At 42.0% G+C, this 24023-nt stretch overlaps 1 protein-coding gene across 2 annotated transcripts in view; it reads right to left on the bottom strand.

Moving 5' to 3' along the window:
- The window catches only part of GRK2 (G protein-coupled receptor kinase 2), a 37220-nt gene extending 24741 nt beyond the window's left edge, over positions 1–12479 (bottom strand). The window contains exons 1-2 of one of the 2 annotated variants that reach the window (XM_063289042.1): positions 11926–12479; positions 3805–3881 (exon numbers count right to left, since the gene is read on the bottom strand). In XM_063289042.1, the coding sequence (XP_063145112.1) occupies positions 3805–3881; positions 11926–12038 (190 nt within the window). In that variant the 5' untranslated portion in view covers positions 12039–12479. The remainder of the gene's footprint in view (positions 1–3804; positions 3882–11925) is intronic. The other variant, XM_063289043.1, reaches the window with a different exon arrangement.
- Positions 12480–24023: the final 11544 nt, after the last annotated feature.

Genomic DNA, 24023 nt, shown 5'->3' on the forward strand with positions numbered 1-24023 from the left:
GAAAGTTTGGATTGGCATGAGATATGAACTCAATGTCCTGGGTTGTAACTTGACAACCCTACAATAGTACAACTTGACAATCCCACAACATGCATGATAGTGATTTCTATCCACATGTTTACAAAGGTATTGATATACTGCCTCCAAATAAAGAGACTTCATCTAACCTGCCATTGTTTATCCCTGTCAATATATTTTCATATCTTCTATGAAAATGTATAATCATTTCCTGTAAACCAGCAGCAATTTTTACAGTTACCAGAACAGGACTTCAAAAATCTGGATTATACCCTATCACTATCTTGTCATTTTGCAGCCATTCAGATTTTTGCAAGCCAGGTCTAGTAGCTTTACTATTAGTAGTACAATACTAGCCTTTTAACAGCAACGTAAGAGGAAGAAATTAATGAATTCGGAACTTTTTAAATATCATGCATCAGCCCGCTAAAGAAAACTTCATCTGATGATTGCTGCCAGTGGCAAAGAGCCTCTGTTTAGACAAAACCCAAAACCACAGACATCTAGTCCCAAGAAAAAAAGATGGATTCTGAGATTTCTAACAAGAAACATCTTAATATTTTTATTCCTATAAAAGGCATATAATTTCAGTTTTATAGGCTACAATAAAAACCATTGAAAATCATAAGATGTCATTAGGTTTGCCTGTTTTATTTTCTTTCTTTCTTTCCTCAATTATTTGATATTTATGCCAGGAAAAGATTCTCATGGTTAATTTTTGCAGGTCAAATGCCTGTTAAATGTACAGAACACCAGTAAAAAAGACAATTACATTTCTCAAGTTCGTTGGTCCCTCTGCAACTGTTAGTCATAAGTCACAAATATTCTAAGATTCCTATAATCAAAAGCATGTACATATAGCAACATGATGGAAAGTTACTTATCAATCACAATAAGTGATTGATTATAGCTTCCCAACATGTCGATGAAGATTCTCAGTCACCCCAATATATGTAATTCCCAACATATGTAATTGCACCAATGTGCACATTTTTGGAAATGTTGGAATGGGTGAGTCATCCTAATCCATGGATGGTTTACTTAATATTCTCTGAATTAACCCAACTACTTGTGTTCACACATCACACATCACTCTAAACTATTAACTATCTATACAGGTTGGGTTCACATAAAATACTGAACAAGAAGCTAGCTAGCCGAGCCTGCTACTGTATATAAACCCAATCCATACAATTAGTGGATGGCTCAGCATGTCATATGAAATCAGAACATGGAGTGTACTGAGAATAGAGCTCATGGCTCTATTAACTATGGATGTGTTGTGCAAACATAGCCATTGAGCCACAAACCAGTAAGCTACAGTTTTGCCTCGTGTGCTGTGTGGAAGCCAACCTCAGCAATCCTAAAATACTAATCCAGGAGTCTCATCCCTGCCAGTGCTAGGAAGAGAGCAACTGAAAAGGGACATTTAAAAAGTACTAATCCCTGCACCAGTTACTAATTTCTCAAGCATAACATGCACCGCTTCCCCTCTTGTTCCCTCCCCTGCTCACTCAATGTATGCTGATCAATTTCAACCTCAGTTTGTGGCTAAACAGCTCCCAGTATTAACGTCAGCCTACACTTCCCCCAAATGCAAAGGGAGAGAGCTGAGGTTAAAAGACTATTGAGAAAGCAACAGAACCAGGAGACAGAGAATAGGCAAAATTGGGATATATCATGCGGAAACCACAAATGGCCGTGGGTGTGGGAGGAAGCAAGAGCATTTCCTGTTGGGGCGGGGTGTAATAACGGAAAGGGGAAACAGTGTTATGTGCTGTGCCTGGCTCAACGTGGGCGACAGTCCAGTATCACCCAGCAAGTCCTTGACCAATAGTCACTACTCTCTCCCAAATTTGTGTTTTCTGCACCTTTTATGATACTTTATTTTATGTAAATTACAATCTTTTTATAGCTGGAGCAAATAGATCATTCCTTTTTTTCCAAAAGGACAGAAATACTGGGTGTAATGGTTTCACCCTCCCCCTTGTTCTTGGCAGGATCCACTGTCTTCGACAAAAGACAAACAGAAATTCAATAGATAAATTGTCCCCATCGCTCTTTCTATAGAGGCACCAAAGCTTCACCTTCTGAAATGTTTACTTCTCACACAGCTGTTGATGGTACAGACATTCTGAAAGAATAGGTGGACGGTTTTGATTCCTAAAGGTTCTTGCATCTTTAAGAACTACAGAAGCTAAATTCCTCCAGTGCAGATTTTCTGTTGACTGCAGTGATGAGAAAATCTGCAGGGAGAACCATTCTGCTTGCTGTGCAACTCTTAAAAGCACAGGAACCTATAAAGGTTATGCTGTATAGTTTACAGATGTGGAATTCCAAGAGGGAAGGCATTTTCATGTCCTTCCAACCCAGATACTTCAAATGCTTTTCTCTTCCAACAGCTGAATGTGCATGACTTGACATGCTGCAAACTAGCCTAGTGTGTCATGCAAATTTTGACTGCCATGAGAACCCAGAAAATTGGGTTACTTAACTAAGTAAATGATCGTTAACACAGATAAACATGTCATGCAAACACCACCAATATTTATCATGTGAAGCAAGCACTCTTCCAAACTAATGGAAGAGGAAACAGACACCATTGCAATGAGGACAAGAGGAATCAAGTTTCTTTGCCAACCTCAGCAATTTATTCTCTTCTCCATTTTTTTTCTCTTTTTAATAGAGACTTTAAGATCATCTTGAAGGACTGTACAGCATCAGTACAGAAGGCAATATTACCAGACTGGATTTCTCTTCAGTTAGGCAACACTATTTTGCCTGGTGCAGCATTTGTCCCTTTTTGCAGCACTATGATGTGATACATCCTACCATCCAAAATCCTTTCTGCTATACAACTTCCAAGATACAAAACCATTGGCCTCCTTTGCAAGTAGTCACCTTGGGACAGCCCCACCATTTCCATCAAGACAATGGAAGTCATAATCCTCACAGAAAGGGGCATCAGGGTAGGTCTGGCTAGAGACTTGCTAAATCCAGATATAAATGAAAGTGGCCACTGTGGAAGGAAGGGTTGCCCCAAACTGCAGCAGTGACTTTAAAAAACCCCCTAAGATTATATCTTTTCCTTGACTCAAAGCATAGAAACTTTTTTCAATTTGCATTATGAGTTTCACTTTCACCTCTTATTTTGGTCTGCTAAATGTCTGTTACCATGAAAATTCCGTTGAATGGAAACCATGGAATAAAAATTGAATAAAAACATGCATAGCTAGATTGATTGATAGATTGAAGGTCAAAAGCTGGAACTCTAAGAGGAGAGATAAACAATATATTGGTTGTGTTGTGTTTGCCTAACGTGTTTATCCAAGGCAACTTAATCAAGCTGGGATTGCACAATTCAGGCTGTGTTTGCAGAACATTCTAAACCTGAAATCATGGTTAGCAAATGGTTGTGTTCACACAATATGTTATGCCAGAACAAAACCACTTTATAGCTTGAGGTGATAACTTGCTTCATATATCGTATAATATAATGCCATCTGCTGATTCAGTCTTAGACTTTGTAGTTCGTTAATCAGTATATAGTTCAATTGTTATGCAAACACAAACACACTGAACCATAAGGTAATCATACAGTTCATATAATATGCTAAGCTAAAAATGTGCTTGGGTAATTTACAGTTCATCGTGTCAAGCAAATGCAGCCACTGAGTAAGCAGCTTTCATACCAGCTCTGCAGATTTCCTATTCCACTGAAATTTCCTTCTTCTAGTCAGTGTATCTAGCTGAACCTATAGCCCATGCAAAGGCTCTGATACTTACCAATCTTTTGAGAAAATATCTTGTCAAAGGTCACTTCACCCCGATCCTCCAAGTATTTCTGCATAACACTGCGGATGCTGCCAAGAGAAGGCACACAAGGGAAGTTAATTATGAAACGCCTCTCTAGCTTGGTGTATTCTCTTCAGACATTTTTCCCACAAGCACCTTAAAGACTAGTAAATTTAGTATTTATGATACTGGAAGTCTCTTTCTACAACAGACTAGTGTGTGCTCGTTGTTTTCTGTAAGAGCCTTCTCCAAATGTATTTGACAACTGTCATCCAGCCAATATGCTTGAGCCTAAAACATTTAAAGAACACCAGACTAAGAAAGACTTCTTTAAAGCATTATTTTCAACAGAAAATATTTGACCACTCCTGCACTAGCCATTCTGCTTGTCCTTTAAAAAAGAATGCTGTTCTTCTCTTGAGATAACTGGAGCCATAAAAAAGAAAGATTATAAGGTTAGTCCCTGTTCCTAGCAGGTACAGTTGCAGTAGGGATGTGCTATTCTTCCGATTTGAAGATGAAAAGGTGTTCTGGATTGGACATGGATGTACATGCATTATTTGTAGATGCCTCCTTAAAGTAGTTGTGCCTTTTCTTGGGTGTACACAGTAGCTGTGCAATCCCAGGAAAATATATGTCTCAGTTAAGGAGGCACTGACAGCATACAAATGCCTGTTCCCAAGCACTCTGTCACACCCTTCCAGCAGTTAGTCAGTAGATATTTACTGTAAAGAAAAACTGGCATTTCTAGAATGGCATCTAGATCTGAGAGATTCATTTTCAACAAAATAAAACATTTAGGACCTCCTCTTTCAAATGCATAAGAGCAAAATGGGGACACGTTCTACTAATGAAGCAGTGCCAGAGAATCTTGAGAGAACTGTTCTGAATCCACCTGGCTTAAGCATGGTGACTGTTCATTTTTCTAGGTGGTTTACCAAAAGAAATAACTAAGGAAGATGTAAACTGTTAAACATGATATTGGAAAAGAGTATCCTTGGTCTGAGAATGAACCAGAAATTTCAAGGTACGAAGGTACACTGATTAATCTCAATGATGAGTTGGCAAGACTTTAAGCTGGCAACTTGGAAAATACTATAATAGTTTCTGAACTAGCTAGACATGTTGAGTTAATGTATTACAAATAACTGGAACTCTATTTTTAAACTTGTGCCATCTTTTTGAGATGATCCAAGGCCTTATTTCCTCTGTAAATATCCACTTCTGTGGTGCAAATTTATTTCCCTCACGGAGAACAGCTGGATTTCTGAACTGTGTGAGCACTCATTTTTTATTTTAAAAAATGAGAAAATATGTATTAGCATCCTCCTACCTCAATCTTAAGTACATTTATTTAGAAATTCCTCAATAGTTTCAACAATGTCACCTACCCATGTTTACTCCAAAACTACTTGATTTCAAGACTTTTTATCTTTGGGAATTATGTTTAACCTGAAACTGTGTTAAATGGAAGGTTTTTTTTAATGAAAAGACCATATCCATCTTAGAAGGTACAACATATCCTAACCCATCACAAATCTGCCAAGGCAGCATTCCTAACACCTATAATCCACAACTTAACATAAACTTAACATGCCTTAACTAATGATGTTTGTGATGCCCCAGTCAGACAGTGAATGTACAATACTTACTCCCATTATGTGCAGAAGCTAAACCATCTTAGTTTCTAGACAGCTGCTCTGCGCTCAATAAATCCAGCTGGAACACAGAAAGTAGCTTGCCTAACTGCCTTAGGTGAACCAAAGCACACTCTAAACCAGTGTTTCTCAACCTCAGCAACTTTAAGATATGTGGACTTCAACTCCCAGAATTCCCTAGCCAGCTGGTCTAGACAACTAGAAAAGGAAAGTTTTAAGGAAGATTATTGGAACCATAAACTCTTAACAAAAAAACATGCTGAGGAGAAAACCCAGCACTGTAGGCTAGTAGTAGCACATTAGTTGGAAGACCAGTTCTGGTTCTTTCAATGATAATTGGTGACATAGAAAAGGTGAGCATTTACTGGTAAGGTTTTACAGTAATTGCAAAAGTTTTAGGAACCTGGTCATAGTATTGACTCTTGCCTCAATTTTGTCTTAGTAAAATAAGGCTCTAAAGCACAGCAAGGGCTATCGAGAATGTTAGTTCCCTTGAATTTTTCTAGTACAGGCACTTAATGAGAGGTAGTTACTACTAAAAATAATCAGCTAAATGTTGAAAATGCTTTTACTTACATATAGGCCATTATGGAGGAAATAGGAAATTAATTGCAAGTAACCCTGGGTATTTTATGTTTTTAAAAATATTCTTGTGGACTGGAAGACTAAAAACACTGAGTTTACCCTCAGTACTGGATCATTAACTCAGAGGTTCTGAAAGTGTAGGTTGTACCTCATGGAAGGGGTGTGCAACTTTCCTGAGACTTGTGCATGCAAACCAGGATTGTTGTCAGATTTTGCTATTGCTTTGTCACTAGCTTTGCAAGTACACTGGTTTGCACATCCAAAGATTGATCTTATCAGAACGTGTTTCTATTCTATCTAGGCAAGGTGGCAGCCAGCTTGTCCAAGCAAATCTGGAGCAAGTTCTGACAAGTTGCCAGCTCTGTATATCCTCTAAGCTTGCACACTTGAATCTGAATCACTGTTAGAATTTGCTCCTGCTCTGCCTGGGTGAGCCAGCAGTCCCCTGGCCAAACAGGTGGAAAGGAAAACACAAGTATACCTTGATAGGGCTCCAGCTTTGCACATTCTCTGCGTTGTACATGCAAAACTGGATCACTGTCAAAATTTGCTCCTGCTCTGCCAGGACACGCTGGCAGGATTTTTTTGTTTGTTAAATTTATATCTTACCTTTCCTCCAAGAACCCCAAGTGGCTTACATGGGCATTTCCTTTCACTATGTCCCCACAACACCACCCCTGTAAGGTAAAGTGCAGTAAGGGAGAGTAATTGGTCCAAAGTCATCCAATGAGTTTCCAAGGCTAAGAACAGACTTGAACCTGGACCTCCCTCATTTTGACCCAACATCATAACAACCACACCAGCAAAACCTGGAGGTAGTTTTGACAGGGGTCTAATTTTGGGTGTGCAAGCCTCATGGCATGCATACCTAAAACTTAGTCCAAACTTAGTCTTGCTCTGCCTGCACAAATTAACAGCAAAGTCAGGATTTTCTAAAGTTGGTGCAATAAACATCAAATATTGATCCAAAATAAATGTGCTACAAGAAATGAAAATGGGTGTCTCAAAAATAAAAACCAAATTTCAAACTCATCCTTCTTATCAAAAATAAGGTTGTAAATTATTTCCAATAAAATGGTTTTATTTTATAAAGTGCTATCATTTGCTATATTTCTTAAAAATGATTTATTTATTTATTGCCCAACCCCACTGAAATTGATGATTTTATTCAAGGAGGTCACACAAATTCATTTGTCATTTTCGGGGTTCAAAACACTGCAATGTTTGAGGCTAATCACAGAAAAAGGAAATTAATGCATAGAAAATAGCCTGCTTCCCTTAACAGGAAAAGAACAACATGCTCTATCGCAGTAACAAAGAGAAGAAAACATTTATTATTCCTTTTGTAATCTTCTCTTTCCCCACCCAATGCTAAATTCTGCCCTCAAAAATGCTATACCCATGTTGGTAGGGACACATTTCTAGCCTCTGTGTACCACCTGCCAGATACTGATCAAGTGGCTACTACAGATAACAGGACCTAGATTGCTACAACTCTTGTTCTGTGTCGCAATTGCTTCTGTTGTAGACGATCCTACTGGTTTAAAACCAGAGGAGGTACCATTTCCTGAAAGCTGCAATAGAGACAGTTCTTCTTTGATTCTGGGCGGAAGTGATGTGAGAACAACACTTGAAGGGACAGATACAATGCTGCTGAGGCAGGAACTGCAGAATATCAGAATCTACTGAAAGCGGATGAAACTGTTCCATAATTAGAATTATGAAAGGCCTCTGTGCCAATGCTGCACTATCTGATATAGCCCAACCTTATCCACTCTTCATACATGTTGGACTATAGTTCCTATGATTCCTAGTGAGGATGCCCTATAGCGGGAGTTGTAGCAAGCACATCAGTAGGATATACAGTTGGCAAAAGAGCTGTAGTGAAAAGCGTACCAGACTAGGCCCAGACTAATAGCTCAAGGGGGACTATTTGCATGATTTTTTGCTGCTTGGAATAAAGTAGGATTCAACGTAATCTGTGAAATTTTAAGTTTGCTCTCTCAAGAGAACAATATGATTCTGAACAGTTCTGAACATTATCTCTTGCAATTATTATGGAGGTTTCCTTGTCCAAATTTTTAATATCTAGGGCCAGTGTGATTTCGAAGCCATAGTGAGACTGGATGGTGGGAAGCTTATATTCAATAATCAGTTACAAATTTCACTGTGTAGCTGTGGCCAAGTCACTGTATCTTGCTCTAAACCAACTCCACAGGTCCATGGTTCCCAAACTGTCCACCACTGTGCCCCAAGGCACTTCTGGATAGCACTCAATATCTGTCAGATGCCACGCAAACTACAAGCCTAGGGGTGACGTGGAGAAATTACTGAGACACTAAGGGTACCATGAACTGAGAAAGTTTGGGAGCCTCTGCAACAGGTGGTTACATTGATAAATTCTGCCTTCAAATCTTCTCAAGAACATCAAGAGCAAGTATAACAAAAATACACAGGCAAAAAATATAATTTATATCACACTAATGAACATCATGTACTCTGTGCAGCTTTCCTGGGGTTCCTCTTTGTCCTCCACCTATTATTCCAATATCAGGCAGAATTTCTACCCCAGATCAGGAGAACAGAAGTTCTGCCCCAATACCTCATGTGGTGGACATGCAACCCCCCACTTCAAAGTATTGGAAAAATATGCACAGCATCATTCAGAGAATCTCAGAAAACAAATCTGAAATTAAACCACAATTCTTTTTACTAGATATAATCCCAGAACACACCAATGAAAAATACCATAATTTATTAAGAAATATGCTCAAGGCTGTGAGGACAAACTCTGTACAACACTGGAAAAAAGACATAGTACCAAAGATATCTCATTGGGAACTTAACTTGAAGAATACACAGCAGTGGCGAATTAACCATATATATACATTATAGAAGTTTTACTAAATATAAGAAAGAATGGCTTCCGATAATACTATATCACACAGCAAGACAAATACAAATACTTAAGAATATGGTTTCTGAGTTTGTTTATAAATACTGTAAATTGGTTAGAGTACAAAGAAAGGGGAATTCAGAAATCAAATACTTATATATACTGTTTTTAGTAGTTTTTTCCTTTTTTTAGTATTTATAAATAACAATACAGTAGAGATTTTGGCATTAAGCTCAAAGATTTATACTTTTTTCATATCATAAAAAAAGCTCAATATACTTTGCCTGGTTTGGTCAATCTTTATTAATGTTATACTGAACATTAATTGTATAACTGCAGTAATTATCTCTGTCCACTTGACATTATATCTTCTGAAATTATAACTTTAAAAACCAGTTCTGACCCAAAATCCAGCAGTGTTTTTGAAGTGACTGTTTGTTTACAAAAACATATATACTGCCCAATCCCAAGATTCTTGGTGCTGTACAACAGTATAAAACAATGTAAAAGAGGCATCCCAATTGTCACAATTAAAACAATAACAATTCTCATATTGCACAATGTAGACCAAACAAACAAAGAAAAAGCAACAGGTAGTTATTGGGTCAACTGTCCATGAAGAAATGTTTATGAAAAGAGTGGGTGCAGGGTCCACACTGCCAGCGGTTCCCATAAATCACATATATCTAAGTGTCTGAGAATTAGCACTGTGGCCTTCAGAAATGTGACACTGTCATCTCTGAATGGTACTGGTCTCCTATGCCAAGATCATATCAAGCAAAGCAATCACAAAAATCAATACAGGGGACAAATATTCAGCACACCTTCTGATCTACAAAGACAATCTAGGCATATAAGGACTGGTTAAATGTGAAAACAGTTTCTGACATGTTATGCCCTATCCATGACTGCCCAAAGGAAAATAAAATATGCACAAAACCATTCTACAAATACGCTTTGTGATTCAGGCTGAATTATATCCTAGGCCTACCTGTCTAATGTGTTTCTACTATCTAATTCCAGAAGACATTTAAAATACATCCCTTAATCCCCTTGTTATTCCATCTGATAGGAATTTTTGTCTCTCCAGTAGAGCTCCGATTCTGACTGTAACAAAACTTCTCTGTAACCTTCTTCATCCCCTAATCTTTTTTGGGGGCCTTGCTTCATTGATAAGCAGTTTGGCCTTTAATTTTTTTAGAACATCCTAAAAGGAAAATCTTTCTGTGTTTAGATCTACAGTCAAGATCATCTCTATCTCCCATGTTTCCACATCAAGGTGGTTACACAGCTGAGGAAATTGAAGACCTTGCTAATGAGTCTAGAAGAGAATGGTTAAGTGGGAACATACCACTAGTAATACTGTTAGGACAAAGTTTAAGTACAGAAAGAGAGTTGAGAGACTTAAATGAGGATAAATGTAATTTAATTCTGCAATTCCTGTTAAAATATTCTGTATGGCTGTGACTTAGCCAAGAGGGGTTGCCAGGCAATAGTTACTATCTGAGTTGAGGAAGAGCATAAAGGCTGTTTGGCTCTCCCTGCTTTAAGATTCTTTCCCTCTAAGACTGTGGAACGGCACCTAAAGTTCCCAAGTGGGCACTTCCATATTGAAACCAGCAGCATGTGAAGAGCACAAAGGCCGCTGGGTCTTTCAAGTATTGCCATGGTAACACATCTGCTTCATCTTCTAAAAGAGCAGCTGCCATTTTTTTTTCCTCCAAAGGGTGCTTTTTGCTCTATTTCAGAGACCATCCATTCATCTACCCCTCAATGGTAGGGGAGTGGAGGGAAGCTCTGTCTGAGTAGCCTTCGGTCTCAGTTGAGAAAACCCAAGGTTATTGGATGAAATGGAGTAGAGCAGAATAGGCCAGATGTCACATGGAGGTTGGCAGGGGAAGGAGGAGTAAGAGGGAGAATAGAAGGCAGCCTGCACTTCCCCATGTGTTCTCGGTGCAGGATGCCTGTCAGGCCCAACCCAGTTGCCCTTGGTTACAGCTGCTGGGAAGCAAGTTAAGGGTTGGCCAAACTAAATTGTGGCCCTCAGATTTACTGTGCCAAGCCCATTTTGGTGTCACTTGACAACGAAATCCTTACATGAGGCAGATCTTCTACCAAATGCATTCCTCCTTATCTGTTTTGAGAAAAACTGCACCTTGGTGACCTTGCAAAGGATTTGTACAGGATTGCAATGTTGTTTGTGCAGCTCTAATTCCCATTTAAGTTTAGGGTAACAACACAGGCCATGAATACCTGAGTGTGGCTTGCAATCCCATTACCAATCCACAGCGCTGAAGAAATAGAGATCTAAGCTTTTGTATTTAAGTGTTGGAAGAGATTATTGTGAACAAGTGACAAGGGTCCATTCCCTTTACAGAGTATAGCAAAAACATATGCAAGTGGTTATGATATCTGAGCATAGCTACAGCCATAATGCATTCTCTTCAGAGCACACAGTGGGGCAGATGCCGGATGGCTCAGAAAATCATCATATAGTTTATAGAGCCTGCCTCTGCAGAGATTAATAACCGCTTGTTACACATACACGAGAAACAAAGGTGGGGGGGGGACTGTGACGTGCAGATAAGGAAAACAGCAGTAGATGAGGCTTCTTCCTCTATGAATGTGGACGTGGAGACCGCTGTTGCAAGAAACAGGAGAAATAATGCCCCCCAAATTGGGCCTAATGAAGAATGGGGACACGTGACACCCTTTCTTATTGCCCACGGTAGTAACCCAAAACATGTAACAAGAAAGATGCCACTTAAAGAAGCTAGTCCTTCTCCCATCCTTCTCTCTGAGGACTACACTCCTTTTAGAAGAGGCGAGGGAAGCTGGCCCGGTTAATTTCAAGAGCGCTCTCAGACAGATGGACATTCATACACGCGCCCGCGCACTCACACGCACAGACAGGGAACCCGGGCCAACTCCACGGCGTCTCACGCTGGGCCCCCACACCTGCCCCCGACTCACCTCGGCTCAGGTAGGATGATCTTCTTACTGGCTCGAGCTGCCGGAGTAGATTTACTTTTCTCCATAGCCATCAAGTAGCTCACATCAGCGAGCACAGCCTCCAAGTCGGCCATCTTGCCAGGAAATATTTCTTCTTCTGCTTTCCTTTTTCACAATCAATTATCTGATTATTCCCGCGGCCTCTGGGGCTGCCTCGTCTCCTCTTCCTTGTCTGAGCGGGTGCCGCTGCGCGTGCCGAGGGGGGGAGCAGGGCGGAGGAGCGGGGATCGGTCCCCCCACCCCTCTTACCAACAGACCCACATGATGCCTGTGCGGGAAGCCGCGCGTCCACCTTATTTCTGCACCGACGCCGCTGGCTCCTTCCCCTGCTCCTGGCGTGCCTTCTTTGGGGCTAGGCGTACTGTATGTGTGTACGTACAAGAGGGAGGGCTGTGCTTTCGCTGCCTGTCAACGCGGGGACGGAGGGAGGGGGGCGCTGCTTTGGAACTCGATCGTTGGGGCCGTCGGGGCTTCTCTCCCGAGGCGGAGTGGCGAGCCCGGCCTGAAGGAAAGGCGCCGCCAAGACAGCCGCGCGGAGGGGAGGGCAGAATCGATTCACGCCCGGGCGTGGATTAAAGCTGAGAGCCGGGAGCGGATCCGAAGTTCAGGCTTCCTTCTCCCCCAGCCCCGCGGGAGCAAAGGACTCTCGGGCCCGCCGCGCAGCTGTCCGCTTCCTCCGGGGGCAACTTCACAGCACCCGCGCTGCAGACGGGCGATAGGACGTTGATTTGGACGCCGAAGAAAGTTCGTCGCCCAGTGCTGCCCTCGGGAGACTGCGGGCGGACTTGCAATGTGCTTGCTCTACGCCAGCCTTAGCCCCCTCCCTCCAAGCAATTTCCATTTCTGTGCGAGCACAGCCCAAGGCAACTCGCTGCAATGGGGGGGCGGGGGGGCGCCAATCGAGAAACGCTCGGAGGCCTGATGGGCCGATTCACTTTCGTACTGCCCTCGGGTGCTGCATAGGCATGCGCAATAGGCCCTCCGCCTAGCATCCTCTTTTACATGGGAAAGTTATGCGGCAAGAAAAATAGGTACTCTTGATTTATACAAGAAATTCACGCGAGTATGAAAAATGAAGGAGCTAACTACATCCAAGCAGGGAGGGCAGAAGAAGTTGGGCTTACTGATGAGTGTGATAAGTATTAAGGCCAAGAAAACACACAAATGGATCATCAAACAAATCAGCTCAGAGTTCTCACTCGAGACACAAGTGACCAGGCTCAAATGATCCTACTCTGAACACTTTATGCGAAGATCCAGCTCTTTGGAGAAGACTCTAATGCTGGGAAAGGTGGAAGGAAAGAGAAGAAGAGGATGACCAACAGGAAGGTGAATGGACTGGGTTACAGTAGTGATGGGTACACTGGTGGCAGGCCTGAAGGTTGGGGACAGATTGCCCTGGAGAAAATTTATCTGTGTGGTCACTGAGACTTAACAGTGACTTGATGGCACATAATCAATCAATGATAAGTATTAGCATAAAATAGGCTTCCTTCCTGCACTTAAAAAAAATCTGTTTACAATCAATGTGGTACATGATCTCTATATATACTGTATATATTATATCTATTTATCTATTTATTTATCTATCTCCAATTTGTCCCCACCCATCTCCTCCCATCAGGGGACTCTGGGAGGTTTACAGTAATCAGTTAAAACAACAATCATACAATGAATAAAATATACAATATAAAATTACAGTAATAAATAATATAAATAAGAGTAAAGATAAAAAGTCCAAGTGGCAAAAGAATCTAAAACAGTCCAACTGTGGGAGGAGTGGTCTATAGCAGCCATCCCCAAGTAGATCTGTTCCTCTCTCTGCCCCAAGCGAGGCAGCAGAACCAGGTCTTCAGACTCCTCCGAAAGGCCAGGAGTGATGGGGCCAATCTCACCTCTGGGGGTAGCATGTTTCACAGGGCAGGTGCCACTGCAGAGAAGGCCTGCTTCCTGGACCCTGCCAAACGAAGTTGTCTTAGAGATGGGGTCCGCAGCATGCCCTCTCTGCACAGTCGGGTGGGACGGGCTGATGTAATGGGGAAGAGGCGGTCCCTCAGGAAACCTGGCCCCATGCCATGTAGGGCTTTAAAGGTGATAACCAACACCTTGAATTGGACCCGGAAGCAAACTGGTACCCAATGCAGCCCATGCAGCAGCTGTGTGACATGTGCCCTTCTAGGGGCACCAAAAACAGCGCGCATGGCTGCATTCTGGACCAGCTGAAGCTTCCGGATACTTTTCAAAGGTAGCCCCATGTAGATTGCATTGCAGTGGTCTATGTGAGAGATAACAAGGGTATGAGTGACTGTTCGAAGGGCCTCCCGATCCAGGTAAGGGCGTAACTGGTGCACAGCACATAGCTGCGCAAAGGCTCTCCTGGCCCCGGCTGCCACCTGCTCTTAGAGCAGGAGCCGTGAGTCCAGGAGGACCCCCAGATTACGTATCGGGTCTGTCTGTCTGAGGTTTTTATTTTAACGCCTAATTTTAGAAACTCACAGCACAAGCCACGATGGGTATGCAAAGTTCTTTATTAGGTCTTTACCTCAGACTATCAAAGCCACAACTTGCTCCACTTCCTCTTGCCTCCCTCCTTTGTTCTCTCGCCTTTTCTTTGTCCCACCCCTTCCTCTGCATTGATAGCTTGCATGATGGTGGCCTCTCAGTCTCTCAGTTGTGAATGGGGTTGCTGCCATTTGCTCTCTTCTTATCCCTTGCCCCTCCATTGCTCGTAGTCTCTCCTCTATCCTTCCTTCCCTTTGATGTGTAAGGTTAGAGCACCCAGGTGCAATTAACCATTTCCCCTGGGTTCTCCATCCTTACAGTCTGGGGCAGTACAACCCCATCTAGAACCAGAGATGATAATGTCCCAGATAGAGAAGAACCATTAACCCACAGCCACTCCGTCTTACCAGGGTTCAGTTGAAGCCTGTTGTTCCCCATCCGGACTCCTACAGCCCCCAGACACCGTGAGAGGGCAGTCACAGCATCACTTACCTCACCCGGGATGGAGATGTACAATTGAGAATCATCAGTGTATTGATGATACCTCACCCCATGGTGATGGATGATCTCACCCAGCGGTTTCATGTAGATGTTGAAAAGGAGCGGAGAGAGTACCGAACCCTGTGGCACCCCACAAAGAAGGGGCCGAGGGTCGGATCTGTCGCTCCCTATCACCACCGACCGGGACCGGCCCTGGAGGAAGGAGGTGAACCAGCGCAAGACCACGCTGCCCACCCCCAACTCCCTGAGCCTCCCCAAAATGATACCATGGTCGATGGTATTGAAAGCCGCTGAGAGATCAAGGAGAGCGAGGATGGATGCACTGCCACCATCCTGTTCCCACCAGAGATCATCCATAAGTGTGACCAATGCTGTTCTTGTCCCATAACCAGGCCTGAAACCTGACTGAAAGGGGTCCAGATAATTCATTTCCTCCAGGACCCTCTGGAGCTGCAAAGCCACCACTTTCTCAACCACCTTTCCCAAAAAGGGAAGGTGGGAGACTGGACAAAAATTGTCCAGAACAGTAGGGTCCAGCGACGGCTTCTTGAGGAGGGGGTGCACCAATGCCTCTTTAAAGGTAGCCGGGAACACCCCCTCTCCCAAGGATGTATTAACCATCACATGGACCCAACCGCATGTCACCTCCCGGGCTGCTTTTACCAGCCAGGAGGAGCATGGGTCTAGATGACACATGGCATTTACTGTCCGTAGGATCCTGTCCACTTCCTCAGATCCAACAGGATCAAACCGCTCCCAGAGAACTGGGTAAGCCCGTTCCCCTGGTATCTCTCCAGACCAAGTCTCCTGCCTGGAGTCTAACTTGGAGCAGATCCGAGCGATTTTGTCCTGCAGATGCTCAACAAATTCCTCTGCACAGCCCTGTAGGTGGGTCACCGAGCCCACCTTCCCCAAAAGGGATTGAGTGATCTTAGACAGAGCCGTCAGGCGGCATTCTGCAGATGCAATAAGAGCAGAGAAGTATTGACGCTTCGCCGCTTTTATCGCCACAAAGTAGGCCTTAATAGTGGCTCTAACCTGTGTTTGGTCGAATTCAGTCTTTGTCTTCCTCCAGCAGTGCTCTAGGCATCTCTTAATCCTCTTCAGAACCCTCAACTCCTCCGTAAACCACAGGGAGTGCCGGGTTCGATGGGGCAAGAGAGGCTGCACAGGCGCGATCCTGTCCAAGGCCCCAGCTGCCTCCCTATTCCAGGCTGCAGCTAGGGCCTCTGCTGGACCGTGCAGCAGATCACCGGGTATAACCCCCAGTTCCTTCTGAAATCCTACTGGGTCCATCAGTCACCAGGGGCGGACCAATTGAATGGGTCCTGCCTCCCTGTGGAGGGGGGTGGCATAAGAGAATCTCAGGGCCACCAGGGCATGATCTGACCATGACAAAGGGGACAGCTGTAACTCTCCCCTCAGATCACATTGCCACTGCTCTGACAAGAAAACCAAGTCTGGGGTGAGGCCACTGTCTTGAGTTGGGTCCCGAATTATCTGGGACAGGCCCATGGCTGCCATGGTAGCCATGAACTCCCGAGCTGCCTCCGAGGCATGCCCCAGGTATGGCAGGTTGAAGTCCCCCAGAACCATGAGCCTGGGGAACTCCACCGCCAGCCCCGAGATGGCCTCAGGCAGGGAGTAGCTCAGGCAGGGAGGTTGCCACGCAGCAGGGAGGCTGGTACAGCAGCAACACTCCCAACTGTTCTCGGGAACCCAACTTGAAAAACAGGGTCTCACAACTGGCCACTTGTGGAGCAGGGCCCCTGAAGGCCACAAGAGACTCTCGGATGACAACAGCCACCCCACCTCCACTGCCCTGGGGTCTCGGCTGGTGCCATACCGTAAACCCAGCCGGGCACATTTCCGAAAGGGGCACCCCCCCTTCGGGGCCCAGCCAGGTCTCAGTAATACATGCCAGGTCTGCCCCCTGGCTAACCCAGGGGGTTATCAAGTCACATATGAGGGGGGCCTTGTTATTAACTGACCTGGCATTAAAAGCAACAGCCTGGAACCAGGGCCCCTATAGATCTGCTGACCAGGGCCTGGGTCTGAGCAGAGGGCCAGAACATGCCACTGGTAACAAACACCGGGGCTGTCTTTCCCGAAGATGGCCCGCCCTCCGGCTCCTGCCATAGCATCCCCTACCTGTCACCACCTCAGTAATGTGCCCCGCCCTACAGCCCCCAGTGACTCCTAATCCATTAGCCCCCATTCCTGGACCTCAGGAGTCTCTGGCTCTAAGTAGGGCTCCCTCCTTCCATTCATACATCCTTACTCACAGTCAATCACTCACAGGGCCATGGTAGGCCCTCCAGTGCACCAGCTTCCTCCCTCGGTGGTGTCAGAGCCCAATCATCACCCAACCATATATATATACACACACAGTATATATATATATACACACACACACTGTGTGTGTGTGTGTGTGTATTTATGTGTATGTATGTATGTGTATACATGTGTATGTACGTATATCTCCATTCAATCATGTCTGATTCTCAGAGACTGCCTAGACAAGTCCCTGCAGTTTTCTTGGCAAGGTTTTCAGAAGTGGTTTGCTATTGCCTCCTTCCTAGGACTGACAGAAAGTGACTGGTCCTAAGGCAGGACTAGAACTCACAGTCTCCTGGTTTCTAGCCTGATGCCTTAACCACTAGAGCAAACTGGCTCATCAATATCAATATACTATCACCTAAATGCAGCAGAATATTTTTGAAATCTTGTTCTCAAAGTGGAGAGGGTTTAGTTTATTATGTTGATTGGTGCTTCTTTGGGAGACAAGGAGTTATAGTTTCTTGGACACACAATAAAACTAGGGTTAGAAAAGAGTTTTCAAATGCAATGGTCAAGCTAAGAAATTAGGCAGTATTTACTCATTTTGCTTTCTGATTAAAATGTTTGCCCAAGAAATTCCTTCTGTTTTGGAGTACTCAGATAAAGCCCTTGATAGAGGTCTGATGTTGTCCAGATGCATTAGCTGGTGGTGATGGGAGCTGTACTCAAACATCTGGAAGATACCATGTTGGAGCAATTTGATATAGACCATTAAATGGCTTGGTTTTGGTGTATTGTTTTGTTGGTTGTTGGGTGGGGAGGTGGTGGAATCCTTTCACTAACTTTTGCTTGTTCCCTCAGTGGTAAATCAAGAGCCACATACCTTAACTGCACCTTGCATCTCAGGGGTTTGATATTGTGTGCTCTGTGAAATTATGCCAAGGACAATTCATTTCAAACTGTTCTTCATCTGCCTATAATTTCAGTATTCCTTCGGATCAATGTAGCAGATAGGGAGAGTTAGGTGTACTGTAATCAAAGAATAAACTCTCAGTGCATTTTCTGTGGTCTCATTAACACATGCAGTATTTCTCATAATGATAGCAAAAGCAGGTATTGAACTTCCTGTGGAAATGGGCTACCATCACAGATGTAATGTTACAAACAGAACTTTCATACACCCTCCATTACCTGAAATTCAGTTATTTTTACTCAATTCATACAGTAAACAAGCATCCATCCAGTGTATCAGAATCAGCTGATAAAGACATAAATGAACTGTGCCAATCATATTTCTTCCTCTTTTTTGCCTGTGATCATACAGAGTCCTTACATCCCTTAAACTCTATCGTTAGGTGTTGTTTATTCGCTTAGTCGCTTCCGACTCTTCGTGACTTCATGGACCAGCCCATGCCAGAGCTTCCTGTCAGTCGTCAACACCCCCAGCTCCCCCAGGGACGAGTCCGTCACCTCTAGAATATCATCCATCCATCTTGCCCTTGGTCGGCCCCTCTTCCTTTGCCTTCCACTCTCCCTAGCATCAGCATCTTCTCCAGGGTGTCCTGTCTTCTCATTATGTGGCCAAAGTATTTCAGGTTTGCCTTTAATATAATTCCCTCAACTGAGCAGTCTGGCTTTATTTCCTGGAGGATGGACTAGTTTGATCTTCTGGCAGTCCAAGGCACTCTCAGAATTTTCCTCCAACACCACAGTTCAAAAGCATCCATCTTCCTTCTCTCAGCCTTCCTTATGGTCCAGCTCTCGCAGCCATATGTTACTACTGGGAATACCATTGCTTTAACTATGCGGACCTTTGTTGTCAGTGTGATGTCTCTGCTCTTAACTATTTTATCGAGATTTGTCATTGCTCTTCTCCCAAGGATTAAACGTCTTCTGATTTCCTGACTGCAGTCAGCATCTGCAGTAATCTTCGCACCTAGAAATACAAAGTCTTTCACTGCTTCTACATTTTCTCCCTCTATTTGCCAGTTATCAATCAAGCTGGTTGCCATAATCTTGGTTTTTTTGAGGTTTAGCTGCAAGCCAGCTTTTGCACTTTCTTCTTTCACCTTCATCATAAGGCTCCTCAGTTCCTCTTCGCTTTCAGCCATCATTAGGTAGTCATTCCAAAAAGTAGTTAATCTGGTTCTTCAGTATGAACTGGTCCTCACTGTGACTAATATGAAGTTCAAACCAGTTAACTTTTTAGGAGTTTATCACGTGGGTTTTGAAGTGATTTCTGTAAATAACCTTACCTCTCTACTTTTTATTTCCAATTTTGCATACCAGAATGACCACCGTTATGACTATAGATGTAGCACATATACATACAGCTGAGATGAGATATATGCCCCTCTGAAAGCTGGAAGACCTTTGACTAATATGTGCAGGAATAATAATGACTAGTACTTTCTCAGGATCCTAGATTATTGTGTCCGTTTTAGCCCACAATAGGTTAAAAACAAAGATGCATGTATCTACTCCTGCTGATTTCAATTTTTTCAGTTTCCCAGTATAGCCAATAACTCTGAAATTCCATGGTGGTCTCCTACCCAGGAATCCACCAGGTCTCTTCCTGCTTACCTTCTGAGCCCGGACAAGATTGGTTAGGTGCCCTGAAGTCTGAGTATTGGGCAAGGGCCATTACAACTGAAAATGCAATTGATAGGTATTTTCTTTCATCTGAAAAATAAAGTTTATTTTTTTCTTAAATAAACAGTTTCCTAGTTGAATATTTCCAACCTTTTTTAGGACTCTGGAAGAACAACCCAATTCTGCATGAGCTTCAATTGAATTGATTCCACATCAGTTGAGTAATGGCAAATTGGAATGGCTCTACAATATGAAACAAGGTATGTGGAGCATACCAATTCACCTTTTCTTTGGACTAAACAACTAAATCATTTGCCTGCATAATGGCTCTTATAGTGATCTACAGGAACATTTCCATAGGCATCTGGTAAGCCACAGTGGAAAATACTGCCCTAGTCTAGCTAGGCCTTTGATCTAACCCAGCAAGACTCTTTTCTGCACACTTCTAAATAAAGTGTTAGGCACCTGACCATAACCAGCTGTGAAAGTGGGTCAACTTAAGCCTTTTCTTGTATCATAAATTACACTGGGCTTGAGTGGCATGTTAAAATTGTGTGAGCAATATATAATGAGGTCTAGGCACTGCTGTAACAATGGATAGAGCAACTTGACAAGGAAGTTGCTAGTTTTACCTTGATAGTATCTCAGGTTTACTTTTACTTCCTTTTCCTATTATCAAGCAGAGGTATGGAAAAGATAAAAATAACTCTGCATTCTACAAAGGCTTAGCCAAAATACTACCAGCATGCAGCCAAAAGGTTATTGATATCTTCCATTGGTAATGTACCAATATACTTTTACATGGCATGCACAGTGATTTTCTTCTGTAATAGGTTTGTTTTTAAATACAGGAAAGTATAAAACATATTTATACAGAAAATCTATTGTTTATGTCTTAGAACATGATGGTTAGAACCAGACTTAGTCATGCTTAGATCCAGTGAAATAAACAAGACATAATTATTGCTCAGGGATTGTAGTAGGTCTGTTCTGTGTATGGATGAGTCCAATTCCAATCCAATAGAAGTCTCTTCTTGCCAATATGAATAGAAGAGAATAAAAACACTTTTCTTAGAGATCATAACCACAAAATTATGACATTCTGATATAAGTGACTGCCTGACTTCAGTTTCGCTTTATATTCATGGCTGTATTCCTTTTAGAAATAAAGGATTTTGCAGAAAATTTCAAATTTTGGTTTGAATTTATGCTGTATGCTGAAAAAACTCAGAGTGTACTTATACAGGCCTAGAAATAGGGTTGTGGGTTTTTTTTGCATAGATATTTAATGCAATACTTCTTTATTAATCACATTATCTTTAAATTTTGGAATACTAGATGTAGTAACAAGAGTTTCCTTTCACTGTGGTTCAATAAACATGCTTTTGTTTCCAGTGTCTGGTGCTCAAGAGAGATCATCATTATAACAACCACTTCTTTACAAGCTCTCTCCCCATATCACTGGCTGATCTGCTCTGATGACATAACGGATCCGTAGTTACAGGACTCATGACTCCTTTACTATGAGAAGAGTATACATGGGAACTGCATATAAGTGGATTAAACCTAGCTTTTTGCTGTCATAGATTATTAGGTAGCACATCCAGCTGATGATGCTGTACTCCAAATGTAAGGCTATCACAACGTCAAGATTTTATGTTCTCCTCTTGTCCTAATAATGAGCAGTTACAAATTTTATTTTTCATAGCTTCCACTAGGCTCAGGTTTTCATTAGGTTTTCTACCATGAATTCAAGATCACTTCTTGTTTATCATCCCTAAAGACCTATCAGTATCAATGTGAAATCAATATTTTTTCCCTCTGATGTGCCCCACTTCGATTTCATTTGTCATACTTTGGCTTTTGCTGTCATGCTTGAGAGATGCTTGAATCTTTGCAGTTTGCTTGGCTGTAATTTGTAAATCTAACTATGTTGTTTCTCAGCCCTAATTCCAGCATAGGTTACAATACAAATCTAGGGTGGGTAGGTGTTATTTTCTTCTGTTGCAAGAACAATATATTCATTTTTATCCTTTGATTTATATTTTTAAAACCTCATAAATGTTACCAATGCATGAGGAGATCCTTTCTTTTATATCAAGATTTTATGAAGAGTTTTTTGTGAAATGTTTCCTTAAACATAATTTCATAAACCAATTATACGTGTCTCTAATTATCCCTATCTATATGATTACTGACATTCATAAAGAACACTAAAAATTAAACAGAAAAGCCATGCTTTTAGTCCACAGTGACTATGCTTCTATTTAATAAATGCTTTCCATTAATTTACCGGAAACAAAATATTAATCTAATGGTCTTACAATTTTTGGATCTATCATTTACAAATTGTTATATTTATAACTTTCCCATTCTCAGATATGGAAACTGGTTTTAGGGGTAAGTTCAGGAAGTGTCTGAACACAGTGAGCTAGTGATTTTAAATTTATCAGTAAGTCCTAGAACTTAATTTCTCACCATGATTTAACTCAGTTCTTCAGAAGCCCCTTATGGAGTTTATTTTCCCTTAACAAACAATAAATCCAAGCATGAGTACTTACCCTACAATGAAGACAGGTACAAACAATTCCTTTGTTTGCAACCCCCTTTTCCAGTTGCTGCTTGTCAGTTTCTTCCTTCTACCCTTTTTTATAATCTGGTTTTAATGCCTTTCCTAATATCTACACATTACATTCTGGTTTTAGTTGCTTTAATAACTTATGTATTAATTGTGCTAGAATATGTGTTGTTTTTGTTCTTACTTGGGTAGTTATAGTCAAACATAATATGCATCTATATAAGGATATTCAACTATTTGACTGAAATAAGTGTCATAGGCTAAAGGTAGATAAATGTGTTCCTTCCTTGTAGTTAAAAGCAATAAGGATTTAGTGCTTTCAACTACAAGGACACTACTTAAACCTTATAGGACAGTACTTAAACCTTACAGGAATATATAAATACGTAAACATAATATCCATAATACTTTGGAAAAGTTAAACATATATGCAGGAAAAGTTATATAAGACAACTTATTATTTTTTTTAAAAGAAGTAAAGTACAAGGGGTAAATGGCAGTAAGCCTCCAGTAAATCACTGGTTTCCTTAAAAACTTGAGGATTTGTTTTACTCGACAACACTTCAAAGGAAAGAGAATCCTGGGCCATCAGAATAAATCCCAGTTTATTTCAAAGTAATCAAGCAGAGATTGTGCAGATTGTTGCAGCAGCATGAATTCTGGGAAACTAGCATTTGAATGTTTCATCAGATATGTTGCTGGCTCCCAAAAACTCCTGCAGCAATAAACTATCTTCCAAAGTGCCGTAGGATTCTTTGCTGCAACGCAGCAAAAGATGCCTATGTTTCTTTCTCTTCAAAATATCTGCATGCATTTTTTTTGCTTTATTTCTATCGATATAAGAACAATTAAGATGTAGAGATTAATATTTCAAAATAATTCCTTCCTCACAATCAGAGCAGCTGCAAGCTTCTCTGCAAGTATGCTTGGGAGAATCCCACTAAAATCATCCATGTCAACCTTTCCAGGGAGGATTCAGTGAGGCATCTACATTCCGATCTTGGAATTATCAACTCCTCCCCTCCTTGCTCCTGCAGTTCTGTTTCTCATCATCCGACAACACAATATAGTAAGTAGGTGCCACTGCAGCAGTGAAATCTAAAAATAATCTTACTCACTTTTGCAACTAACATGTAATTATTCTATGTGAATGTGAGAGGGTAAATTGAAGGGTTAGGGACCCACATTAATCCTATGGTAGTTTCCACATTAAAGAGTTTCCTTTACTCATCTAATGGTTTTCTCCACTGTAAGTGCTCACCCATCCTTGAATCAGCAGAAAGCTGTACCTGCATGAAATCTGCTGTCTTATCTCACATCCTAGTAAGACAATGTTCAAGATTTTGCAGTCAACACCTCAACAGTACATGGAATGAGAAATGCCAAATACAAACTGGATTCAGAAGAAACAGGCACCTGAGATCGCATTGCTAACATCCATTGGATAATGGGAAAAAAAACATGGGAGTTTCAAAAAGAAATCTATCTTTGCTTTATGGAAGATACAAGATGTTTGGGGGTGGAACCACAATCAATTGGTCAAATGATGTCCAGTGGGTCACAAAGAGTTGGAAGGGACTGACCAGTAACAAACCCTGTGTATATT

Source organism: Candoia aspera, chromosome 1 (genome assembly GCF_035149785.1).
Source record: "Candoia aspera isolate rCanAsp1 chromosome 1, rCanAsp1.hap2, whole genome shotgun sequence".
Taxonomy (NCBI): domain Eukaryota; kingdom Metazoa; phylum Chordata; class Lepidosauria; order Squamata; family Boidae; genus Candoia; species Candoia aspera.